The 12,307-nt window shown below is 60.4% G+C and overlaps 2 protein-coding genes across 2 annotated transcripts; one reads left to right on the plus strand and one right to left on the minus strand.

The window, feature by feature from the left end:
* Positions 1-1,480: 1,480 nt before the first annotated feature.
* On the minus strand, positions 1,481-8,539 carry DRC4 (dynein regulatory complex subunit 4; the record flags this gene model as incomplete). Its single annotated transcript, XM_079541463.1, has 10 exons — positions 8,453-8,539; positions 7,272-7,469; positions 6,863-7,069; positions 6,250-6,304; positions 5,434-5,639; positions 4,995-5,162; positions 4,542-4,628; positions 3,414-3,623; positions 1,913-1,978; positions 1,481-1,630 (listed from the first exon to the last, which is right to left on the minus strand). The coding sequence occupies exons 1-10, from the start codon at positions 8,465-8,467 to the stop codon at positions 1,481-1,483; spliced, it is 1,362 nt and encodes a 453-aa protein (XP_079397589.1). The 5' UTR covers positions 8,468-8,539.
* A 1,713-nt stretch (positions 8,540-10,252) lies between these two features.
* DBNDD1 (dysbindin domain containing 1) lies at positions 10,253-11,966 on the plus strand (the record flags this gene model as incomplete). Its single annotated transcript, XM_079541667.1, has 4 exons — positions 10,253-10,301; positions 11,210-11,371; positions 11,590-11,730; positions 11,806-11,966. 4 exons carry the CDS (start codon positions 10,253-10,255, stop codon positions 11,964-11,966), a joined length of 513 nt encoding a protein of 170 aa, XP_079397793.1.
* Between the last annotated feature and the right edge of the window lie 341 nt (positions 11,967-12,307).

Below are 12,307 nucleotides of genomic sequence, written 5' to 3' on the forward strand. Positions count from 1 at the left end.
TCTGACCCTGCACTGGCTGCCTGCCCCAAGCGGCCCGGGAGCACTTGCAGGGTTAATATCCACTGCACGTGACACAGTGACACTGCAGATCAGCGCAGGCTGGGAAGGCGACGGGGACATGGCTGCTTCCAGACAGCCAGCAGCATGCAGGCGCGGGGCTGAGCAGGAAGCCCAGCAGGCAGCCCTCCTTCCCAGCAGAACGCCCACACCGGGGGTAGCAGCGGTGCCCACAGCATGCAGGCAGCTGTTGGGCTGCAGCACGGCCCTGTGCCCCAACAGCTGGCCTCACAGTGTGGGAGGGTGGTGGGCACCTGTGTTCTGCAGGGACACAGATCCCCCCCTCCCTCCTCCTGTGGGGAGGGAGAAGTGCCAGGAGGGACCCAGCTGCACAGACACCAGCTTGGCATGCATGGGGCACTGCCAGAGGGCTGGGGCCACTCAGGGATAGAGGGGTGCCCAGCTGTGGCAGTGCCTACCCTGGGCTCCTCACCGCCCCCACTATCTATGCTCATGGGCACATCCATGCTCCAGTAGGCACAGCATGGTACTAAGGGGAGATGGATGGCATAGGCACAGCCCAGCACTGCTCCCTTCCTGTGCCACAGGCTCCAGACAAACCCGAGATGCTGAGCGGTTCCCTGACCACCCATGTGCTGAACACGGCCACAGGGCTGCCTGCTGCCGGCCTCGCTCTGCGCCTGGCACAGCTGGCGGAGCCAGGGGGACAGTGGACAGAGCTGGCACAGAGGTAGGAGAGTCAGCAGCAAGCAGGCAGTGCAGACTGCTGCCCACATCACCAACGGCAACTACTGGAGCCAGCCACTTTCTGCTTCCTTCTGCTCTCAGGTGGACGGATGCAGATGGACGCTGTTTGCCCCTCCTGCCCCCTGGACAGGCTGAGGCTGGCACCTATAAACTGCGCTTCGAGACGGCAGCTTACTGGCAGAGCCTGGGGTACAGCAGCTTCTACCCCTTCGTGGAGGTACCACGGGCTGAGCATGGGGTCTGGGGTGCTGCTAGGAGCCAGCTCTGCTCAGAGCACAAACTGCAGGGGCCTGGGTGCTGTGTCCATGCTTGCAGGAGCTCACAACCCTCAACCATGCTCCTGCTGCACTGCCAGCACTGCTTGCAGGGATGCCCAGGCTACAGGTAGAGGAAGGGGCTGCTTTTGGCCGTGACTTGAACCCACCCACCGCCTCCCTGCTCTCCCCTAGGTTGTCTTCACCATCACTGACCCAGCCCAGAAGCTGCACGTCCCACTGCTGATCAGCCCCTACTCCTACACAACGTACAGGGGCAGTTAGGACAAGGCTCCAGTGCCACAGGGGAACCACTTGACTGATACCATTAAAGGACTCAAACAGCACCATCAGCCTCAAAAAATTCACTTTTCTTCGGGTCAGATGCTGGGAGCACGAGGCAGGCACAGCCCTGCTCCCTGCCCCAGGAGCACAGGAGCACCCACAGGTGCTACATGGTGTCATGTGGGCATCGCCACAAGTCCTGCGGGGCCCTGCCCCACTGCCTGCCCCACCACAGGGCTCTCCAGGGGCTTGAATCCCAGGTTGTCCAGCGGGATCCCAAAGGACGTCAGCTTTGCCTCCAATGTCTGCAGCATGTCGTTGTGTGCCTGGAAGAAAAATGCCCCATGCTCTGGGCTGCCATCCTGAAACCCAGCCTGGCCCCTCCTTGCCCGAGACACAGGCACGGTGCAGACTCCTGAATGGTGGAGGCCCCTCAGACCTTGTTTCACAGGGAAGTAAGGGAATGGGGAAAACTGCAGCCTGAGCCAGTATTCCAGGGCACAAAACAGAGCAGCCAGCCCCTGATCAAGGCCTGGAGGGAAAGCTTCTGCTCTTCCTTCTGCTCCCCCAGCCCCAGGAACACAGCATAACCCAAGCCCCTTCCTCACCTTGCAGGCTCGGGCCAGCTGGAATTGCAGGTCCTCAATAGTGGCATTCTTGGAATTGAGCACATCCTGCAAGCGGGGACAGCTGTGTTAGACTTGAGTCGCTGGCACCAAGGGCACATCAGCCTGGGGCCATGCTGCAGGCCAGAGCATGTGGCACAGCACACTGAGCAGATGCCTGCGCTGGGACATGGCCGGGCAGACAGTCATCACCCTGGAGCCAGCGCTGCCAGGGACAGCCAGCCCCAGGCAGAGGCAAGGCGCAGGGACCTCCCAAACCATGAGCAGGAACGCCAGCAGAGCCCCGCCATCAGCATCACCTGCCTCGCTGCAAGGGGGGGCGGATGGCAGCACCTGCTGCTGCAGCACCTCCCTGCCACCACAGCACCGGGGGAATTACAGGGAGAGTCTCCCCACGATGACGCCGGTGATTGGAGGCAGCTGAGCAAAGGAATTCAGGGACCCCAGCAGCTGGGGGAGAGCGCGACGCCTCGACGCCTTCCCAGGAATGTGTTTCCTAGTCTGCTGCTGTGGCACCTGCTTGTAGGTGACAAATCCACCGTCTTGTCACACAGACTGAAAGCCTGGGGCTGTTGTTGTGTTCATCGCTAGAGCTCCATGGCAAGGGGGATTCCACGAGCATCGCTGTCACCACCGAGGGGACCAGGAACAGAGCAGTACAAGCAGGAGGACAGAAGGCAAGCAGCGGCCAAGCCGAGCAGGGAACCTGCATCCCTTCTGTCTGAAGCCACTGTGAAGCAAATGCTGCTTCTCCAGTTACTGCTGTTGCATGCCCTAGGAATGCGGGTCTCTGAGCCGCCGCACCGCGCCAACGCTCTCTGCATATATATTTTTAGCATGCCAGACATTGCAGAGCCACTGGGAACCTGTCTGTGCTGCCTCTGCAGCCAGCGAGGCCAGGAGAGAGGCATGGCTGAGGTTCACCAGCAGTGGCTCCCTGCACACAGAGTGCCGGGGTTGCTGAGACATGCCCTTCATACAGCCCACTGCTCGGCAGCACATCCAAATCCCACATGCCAGCTGTCAGCACAGAGACCTGAGCAGTGCTGCCTGAGGCCGCTCTCCTTGAAACAGACTCCACCTGAGCTACAGATCAGTGCCAAACGCCCACATGCCACTCTCGAGGGAGAGCCGGAGCGCCCTGCGGCACCGCAGTCATGGGTGTGCTGGGAACGACTGCCACAACAATCACAGCCCAGCTTCCTACGGTGGTGCAGCCAACAGCAGAGCAGGCTGAGGTGCTTTCTGCAGTGTTCTGAGGCTGGGGACTGGCCATACAGGCAGGTATGCAACAGTGCAGAGAAGACAGGGACTGTTTCCTGCCACACAGCCAGGCTCTGCCCTTCTGCTGCCCATGCACCTCAGGACCATGCTCACACCTCCAAGGTCTGCGTTTGTCTCAGAGCGACCACCAGAGCAGCCTCTGCCCTTCAAGAGGAGGGAAGGACAGCTTCCACAGGGCCCTTGCAGCAGTGCACAGTACCTCCAGCTTGTGTGAGACCAAGGAGAGGGCGCCTGGATCCAGGTTGGAGGTTGCAAAGACCTCACTGAGCTCCACCTCCTTTTTCTCCAGGACATCGAGGAGTCCTTTCAGCTTGCGTTCCAGGAGCAAGTTCTTGAACCCAGTCTTCTGCTGCACTTCGTTAATGGCTTTGGTGAACTTCTGGTAGAGCTCATCTCGCTCTGCCTGCACCTGCTCCAAAACAGCACAGCTTCACACCATCCTCAGGACCCTTGGGGATACCTCGGCTTGCTGCAAGCCTCCCCCCGCCCTTCCTGAGCTCCTGAAGGGAGCAAATGGGCCTTTGCTGTCCTCACACAGCAGCAGAAACACCGTGCTTTGCTAAGCCTGGCCCTGACTCCAAGCTGCTCTCTGCTGTGCCCCAAGGCACTATTTTGGATCACAGAGGGGCCCCAGCATGCAGGGGTCTCTCCTCCCCTCCTTGCAGCTGGCAAGAGTCCCTGGCTTACAGCTAGTTAATAAATGTCCTAATTAGAATCTCTCCTCCAAAGCCTATTTCTGACTGCACTGAATATGTTGCTGCCTTAATGATGGATTGTTAACGAGGCCTCAGATCAGTGTTCATATTCCTGGGGATTTCTACGAATTGCAAATGAGCTCCGTTCTGCCTCAATAAATTTATCTGGGTTAGCTGTAAGGGAGAGGCTCAGTCTGGGAGAACTCAGTCAACAGAACATTCCTTGCAGAGGCTGCACGACAAGCAAGGAAGTGACATCCACACGCTAGCAGAACGAGGGAAAGACTGTCCCCATATTTCTCCCTGCTGTAGCAGGAGCCTCTCTACGCAGCTCCACTCCTGACCCAGTGCCACAGCCTCCCACCAGCAGGCCAGGAGGGAACCATCAGCACACGCATGATTGCTCAGTGAAGTACAAGGCTGAGCCTGTCTGCTGAGCACGGGAGACGCCAAAACTGTGATAAGCTTTGTTGGAAGCAGCAGCTAATGCGCCGCTCTGGATTAGAGATTTGGAAAGCTTTCAGCTAGGCACAGCACAGGCAGCCTCTGCTAAGTCCTGGTGCCTAAACCTCTGCATGGGGACAGGGTTTGGAGAGAGAAACAGGATGGCCAGACCCACCTGCAGTTCTCACCTTACTGAACCGCTGCTCCAGCACTTCGTGCTCCCATTGAAGGTCTTTCAGTTCCTTCTGGGTGACTTTCAGATGGGCTTTTGTATTCTGCAAGTAGGAAGCAACAGTTACAAGAGCATGGAGGTCTCTGGGAGATGGGTGTTCTGTGTTCAGGCAAATGGGGGAGCAACCAGCAGAAGACGGGGGTTGAGAGAACGCAAACAACAGCCACACCAACACCTTCCCCTCTCTGCAGCAGGGTCTGCTCTTCTTTCTTGCTGCCAGAGTCCTGGAGCCCCGCCTGAGATCCCACACACACCCAACTAAGCTGAAAGGGACTCAAGGGCGTTTGCTCAGCAGTCTGGCCGAAGAACTCTTAGCTGAGCGGCAGAGGTCACTGCTGAGCAATGCCAGGAAACAGCCACGGTGAATCAGAGAAGAACGCAAAAGGGCTCAGCAGAGCTGGCAGCTCACCATCAGAGCTTCCTTGTCCTTATTGTAGTGGGCCAACTTCTTCTGCAGCTCAAACACCTGCTCCTGGGCCTGCTGCAGGGGTTCCTTCAGTTGCTTGTTCTGGAGCAGGACATCTGCCTTCTCCTTTTCCAAGTGAGTCTCTCTCTTCTTCATCTCCTCCATCTGTTCCTGTTCTTGGGAACACAATTGCTAGCTTCTAGAGGCAGGATCTGCCCAGCTTCTCAGGTCAGGACACCCTCCCAGTGCTGGCCCAGCAAGCCACATCTCCCTATGCACAAAAACTCTGCTCATGTAATGGTGTACAACTCCCAGGAAAACAGAAATGCCAGGACTTCCACCAGGGAACTGGTCAGATCTGGAGCAAGTTACTGGACCAGGTCCCTGGTGACACTACACACCAGGGCTGCAGCAGCGGGGTCAAAGAGCAGGCAGGCAGTACCTTCAGCAAGCTGATGAGTGCCAGGTTTTGGAAGGTGACATCGTCGTGGTAGTTCTTGAAGTCATGGAAGGCTTTCTCGTGGTTCTTCATCAGCTCATTGATCTGGCTGTTCTTCCTCTCCTCGACTTCATGGATCTCAGTCTTTCGGCGCAAGTCAAGCTCCTCCCGCAGCGCTTGCATCTTCTTGTTGTACTTGGCCTCCATCTCTGGGGAAGTGCACAGGGGGCTGAGTGAGACCCTCCCACAGAACCTACGCCTATGCACCTGGGCTCTGTTAGCAAGCAAGCAGCCCAACACGTGCCACTGCAGCATTGCTTGAGGACAAGATGCTCATTAATAGCCCCGCAGCAGCTGCCACCAGCACACGGAGCAGTTATGTTGGGACCATGGAGAGCAGAGCCCAGAAATAGCATCCTGGAAACAGGGCATGGAAACGCTCCAAGGCAGCCCGTGAGAACCTGATGCATCCCCTGAGGAGGGCACTGGAGCCAGGATTTAGATCTGCAAGGACTCCTCCAGCCACCCAGCCAGCTGTGCTCAGCAGCACGGGCTGGCAGCAGGGAGAGCCCTGCCTCCACCCAGCAGCTCACACAACAGACGCCTGTCCAGGCTCCATTTTCACAGCACATTCAAGCCAGGCTGAGAGCTCAGCATGGACACCACTGTTAGCCATGCAGCCCAACAGCTGTGAGCACAGAGAGCAAGAATCGGGGGGGGAAAGTGGCCTCTTTCTGCTCCAGGAAGGCTAACAGCACAGAGGAGCTCCAAGCAGACTTCCTTAGCACGCAGACACAGGGGCTTCGAGCACATTCTGACCTTTCACTTGTCTCTCGAAGTCATTGCATAGCTGTGTGATCTCCTCCTCTTGTTTCTGTTAGGGAAAAGTTTAATGTTAGAGGCAGACAACTCAATCCTGAGGTGACTGCATCACTACACAGTGCAGGCTAGGAGCAGTCGTTTTCCAGTTTCCGATGCCCACACAGGCCATGCCCAGCCACAGGGCTGGAGTCCAGCAGTCAGGTGCAGTCCCAGCAAGCAGATAAAACCTATGGTCAGCCACATTCCCATGGGAGCCTTTCCTGCTCCCTGGGAAAGGCTGCCACCACAGCAAGAGGCTATTACCTAAGCCAGCAGTGGTGTATTAGGCTCTCCAGTTGTCCACGTGGCTTTGAGCCATGAGGCTGACTCCTTCCTGCAGGAGAATTTTCACAGGACTTGCCCCAGGAACCCATCCTCCCTGTTCCTGCACTTTTTCCAGTGCCTCTCAAGTACATCTGACACTGGCATGTGGGGGAAACCCCACTCCCCCCTCACCAAGACACCAGAGGACGCAGTCTCCTCCTCGCACACCAGGGACCCACCACTTTCCTCTGCAGCAAAGGCACTTTGCACGCAGATTCCAGTCCCTGCTGCCCTGCCAGACACCTACCAGGCGCAGGTTTTTCACCACCACCTCGTTGGCCAGCTCTTGCTCCTTCAGGTCCACTTTCAAGGAACGCATCTCTTTGCGCAGCTCTGTCTCCTGAGCCCAGTGATCCTTCTGGGCCCGTTTCATGGACAAGGTACCCTCTGCTTTCAGCTCGGTCAGGTTTTCCTGGTGTTCATACAACAAGTGCTTCACCTTCTGCTTGTAAACCTGAAAACAAGCCAGAGAACAGGTGAGAGGCATCAGCAAGAGCCAGCAGGAAAACATCCAGAGTCTGGATATGAACTGAGACACTCCTGACTTGAACCCAGCCCAGCTGCTCCCCCTGTCTCCTTCCCTCGTCTCCTCAGACCTGCTGACTCTCTCGCAGGGCACGAGGAAAGGAAAAGGGCCACACATCTCACCCTCCCACCTTGATCTCCACTTGGTGCCGCTCCTCCGCCTCCTCCATCTCCCTGTCCTTGTTACGCAGCTCCGCTTTCTTCTCCTCCAGCTGCCGTCGGGTGATCTCCCAGAAGGTGTGAATCTTGTCACGCTCCAGCTGGAAGTAGTTGCGCTCTTCCCGTTCCCGGTCCAGCTCCTTCCGGAGACGTGTGATGTGCTCCTGCAGCTGCAAAGCAAAGAAGATAAGAGATGTAGGGGGAGAAGGGGCGCAGCTCCCTTGAAAAGAGCCAGAGATATCAATTGTGAGCTCTGTTGCAAGGCTGGAGGACACGGTAGTCTTTATTGAGACAGAAAAGGGAGAATAGAAGGAGGGAAGTGCTCAGGATTTGACAAATGACCCCCGAAAAAGAGTGACAAGATCTCTTTCTATCACAAGCAGACAGGGTTCAGGCATTCCATCTCACATTCTCAGATGCTAAATAACACTGAAACATGCAAGATCTTATCTGCAGAGCAAGGTGCCCCAGAACAGTGCCATCTTCTCCTGTGTTGGTAGGACATCCAGGGCAGCAGGCCCATGTTGGGCAGCTATGGCCTCTGCCTGTCCTCACTGTCCCTGGGGGAGCCTCCCACCCCCAAAGCAGCACTATTTGGGATATGTTGAGAGTTCAGCAGGCTGCAAAGCACAGAGCTGTAGACTGAGAGATCAGAGGGTTGAGCACAATAGCCTGCAGAGAAGAGGCTGCTCATACCAGAAAGGTAAAGGAACTCCAGTTACAGGAGGGAACAGCCAGATGGAAGCAGAAAATGCAGGGAGAAACATGGATTCTAATAGAACTGGTCAGCTTACTTCCTACAGGAAAACACCATAAAACATAAAGCACTTATCAAATAATATTCTCACCAGAGGTACTTTGCCAAAACATTTCCACACTTAGGAGGAGACAGCACAAGAGAACAGGATTATGGGATGAGGGGAAATGGATGAGGGCACAAGGCAGGAGAGCAGAGTGCCACAGGACAGCAGAAGCAGGGCAGGACGAGGTGGCCGCTCTGTCCAGGGAAAGCTCTGAGCAGCCTTTGTGGGGCCACACACCCAGCCCTGATGTCAGCAATGAAATGAACACCGTCTGCTGTCCCCCAGATCCCACTGCCACCTGTCATCCCTGGGGCCTCGGCCAGGCACCACGGTGCAAGGGAACCACTCACCTGCTCCTTGCTCATCTCTGCCAGGGACACAGCATCCACCGCTGCTGGGGCTTTGCCCCCTTTCCCCTTTTTTCCAGCTTGCTTTTTGGGTGCCTGCAAGAAGAGAGGAAAACACGAAAGTTATGAGCACTCGAGTGGAAGCTGTGCTGCACAATGCCCGCAGCCCGGCTGCACAGCATACCTGCTGCCATGGCGGGGTGAAACGGGTGCTGCATTCTGCCCAAGACCGGGATCAGGACCGAGACCGGGACCCCTCCCCAAGGCACGCCCCACAGAGGGAAGGCCCAGGCACAGCGCAACCAACGCTTCCCTCAGCACCGAGCCACAGGGGCATCGCTCCCACTACCCGACCCAGGCCGGCTCCGGTTCCCAGACCTCCCATGCCCGGCTCCGGCCGCCAGGCTGAGGGCCGAAGCCCCCGCGGCCCCGCCACGCCCAGCCCGGCCCCTCACCATGGCGGCGACGGCAGCTGCGCGGTCTCCCAGGCAACGCTCGGGCAGATCTCGCGAGAGTTGCGCGGGAGCAGACACGCCCCCTAGCAACGCGGGGCCCGGCCTTAGCAACGGGCGGCGGGGCCCGCTCCAGCCCGGCCTTCCCGCGAGCCCGGCCCTCCGCCACCCGGGGTCCCGGGCCGTTCCGCAGCCACGCAGCGCCGCTCCGTCACCTCTCGACCCGTGCTGTCCCGCTTATCCCCACCGGGGGCTCTCGAGGGGCCGCAGCGCAGCGGGCCGTGCCCCCGGCCCCACAGCGCCCGGCTCGTGCCCTCCGCGTCCCGCGGCTCCGATGCCGCTCTGCACCCCCGGACCACTTGCGGGCCTCCCCGCACCCCGGCATCCAGCCGCACCCCCGGCTCTACCCACGCCGCGGCCCCCAGCGCACCCCCGGTGCCTCCCGCCCCGCTGAGCCCCCCCCGAGCTCCCCCCCCGGCTCCGGCCTCCGCCCCCAGCCCGCCCCCGGCCCCACCCCCGCCGCGGCGGGCAGGAGCGTGCGGGCTGCGGGCTGGCACCGGGCCCGCCCCGCCCCGCCCAGCACCGGCACCGGCACCGGCACCGGCTCGGCCCATGGAGGCTCCGGGAGCGGGCGGTACCGCAGGTGAGCGGGGATGGTATGGGTTGGAGTGAGGTGGCCGTCATCGCGATATCGGGCCGGGCAGGGCACGGGGGAATTTCGTGGGAGGGGGGGTAGGTGTGCAAGGGGTGTGTGTGTGTGTGTGTGTGTGTGTGTGTGTGTGTGTGCAGGGGGTGTGTCCGAGGGGGGTGCATACGTGCGCAACGGGAGCATGAAGGTGGCTGTGAGGTGGGGACGTGGAGCGGGGCACATCTCACCCCCCTGCCCTTTCTGAACCGCCCCCCCCCCCCCGCGCTGAGCGGTTTAGGAGGGCTGAGATGTGCCCCAGGGAGTGAGAGAGATGGGGCTGCCACCTGCCTGCAGGCAGCGGTGTGACGCTTGGGGACATTGGCGGTGGCCGTAATGCTGCACCCGGGGGTTCGTAGCGTCGCGGTGGTGCTCGAGTGGCATCGTGCGTCTCCTGCACACGCCCATCCCTCCTGCGTGTGCCCTGCGCGCGGCTGTGCCACCGCCGTGCTGACAGTCCCGGCCATGCCCTCCCACCTCACTTGGTCTTTGAGGTGGGCTGGGGACCCTGGTGGGGTGACCAGAGCCCCCCGCTGGGGTGACCGGAGCCCGCTGCTGTCTCACTCTGCGGTTGACGTGAGTCAGCAGCGCACTGAGCCCTGATGCTGGCCCTGCTCCTCGCCAGGAGACAGCCGGTGAGCCCGAGCGGAGCAGCACGGAGACGACATGCAGACGGGGGCCAGAGGGGATTGCTGCGGCAGGGACCGGCGCCCCGGTGGGTGGGGGCTCCGCCGGAGGGAGTAGGGATGGGATGATGGAGGGGGGGACGTGCTCTGGATGGTGGTTACCCACCCTGAGGATGAGGTTGGGGAAAAGGAACGTGCATGGTTCTTCCTGGCCAAAGAGCAGGGTGGGGATCTGGTTTCCCAGATGGAGGGTAGGTGGTGATAGTGATGGGTGTCCTGTCCTACCTTGCAGGGCTGGGACATGGTGTTGGGACAGTTGCATGGGCATCGTACTGCTTCCTTGTCAAACGCCATTGTAATTTCTCTTTCCCTCTGCTGGTTTGCCTTTGGGCAGCGGGATTTCTGTCCCCTGCCCACCACAGTGTCAGCTGCCTGGGGGAAGGAGGTGATGCCCTGTCCCCTGTGAGCCTGTCCCCGTACCATCTCACCCACCGTCTCACCTGGTGGCAGGGCCCAGTGGTGTGTAGCTGGCTTCAGCTGTGACACCAAGTGGACCAGGAGCCACAGTGCCCGGTGCTGCCCTCCCCCCTTCCCCCCCCGTTCCCCCCCACACAGGGTCTCTTGCCCTGCTCGGTGCCAGCTCAGCTCCGGCTGTCCCTGAAGAGGGGCTTCCCAGGCACAGATCGTGCTGCCTCTGCTCAGCCCCGCCAGCTCTTCCCCGGAGACAAAACGCCACTTGTCTGGGCTCCGGTCTCTGAACAGGCTGTGCTTTTGTCTCGCCGACACAAAGGGGCTGTGAGGGGCGGGGGGCTGCCGGCTGCGGGGAATGGGGCTGATGGGGCCCATGGCAGCTGCCCCAGGAAGCATCGCCTGTCCTGCAGGGGGCACAGGGCTGGGGAGCTGCTGCCCCTTCCACCGGAGGGGCACCCAGAGTGGTGGCATCAGGGCCACAGAAGGGAGCTGCCTTTGCTGCCCCAGCCCTGCACCTACACAGCAGGTGCCGGTTCTGCAGAGCTGGGCAAAGAGGCACTGGCCCCAGAGCGAACAGCAGGGACCCCCATCCCTGGGACAGTTGAGGAGACCACCGATGCCACCACGGAGGAACAGGGCGGCATCCCCATTCCCACTGCCAGCCTGCTGCAGGTCACCGAACGGAGACGTGAGTGCAGCCCCTGCACACCCGCTGCCTTCCCCTGTGTCCCCTCTTGCCCCTACGGTCCCTGCCCGCCCCAAGCCAGTCACTGTCACCTCCCCCTCCCCCCAACCCCTTGTCCCTCCCTGGATCACTACCCAGCCCTCTCAGATCCCACGGGGCCCCCACCTCAGCACCGGGGGCTCTCTCTGGCAGCTGCCCACCCGCAGTCCTGCTCCCCACAGAGCCACTGAGCAGCGTGTCCTCGCTGGAGGTGCACTTTGACCTGCTGGACCTCACAGAGCTGACCGACATGTCGGACCAGGAGCTGGCCGAGGTCTTCGCCGATTCTGACGAGGAGAACGTGGCCAGCGAGTCGCCTAGCGGTGAGTGAACATCTGCCTGCACCCCGCTCCTCTGCCGTGGCCAGGAGGCACGGGCTGAGCTGACTGTCCCCACAGGGCTGCACCCGCAGGCTATGCCACGGGCAGGGTACCTGCGCTCCCCCTCCTGGACCCGTGCACGCGAGCATGGCCGGGAGAAGAAGCACCTCAGCGACTCAGAGCTGCAACCAGGCACCCTGGACACCTTCCTGGCAGTGGAGCAGCCTCAGCAGGAGTAGGAGCCGCCCCGGCTGGTGGGGACAGACACGGGGACACGCAGAGATGTGTGCTTTGCCTTGTCCCCAGCTCTTTCTGACCACGTTCCCCACTCCCTGCCCCAGGAAAAGCCGTGCAGGACAAAGGACTCGCTATGGGACATGTTGTGTGACCGGGCGCTGCGGGGTGGCAGCTTCAGACCGTGGGTACCAAGCAATGCCAAAGCTGGTGGCTCAGTGGGGAGGGGGAACTGGCCTCCTCAGCCCTGTAGCACAATGGGGGCTGCACTACCCGGCCCCCACCTCCTTTCCACCACGGTCCCAGCGTGGCAGGACCAGGAGCTGTGCAGTGTCTGCACTGTACG

Source organism: Tetrao urogallus (genome assembly GCF_951394365.1).
Source record: "Tetrao urogallus genome assembly, chromosome: 12".
NCBI classification, from domain to species: Eukaryota; Metazoa; Chordata; class Aves; order Galliformes; family Phasianidae; genus Tetrao; species Tetrao urogallus.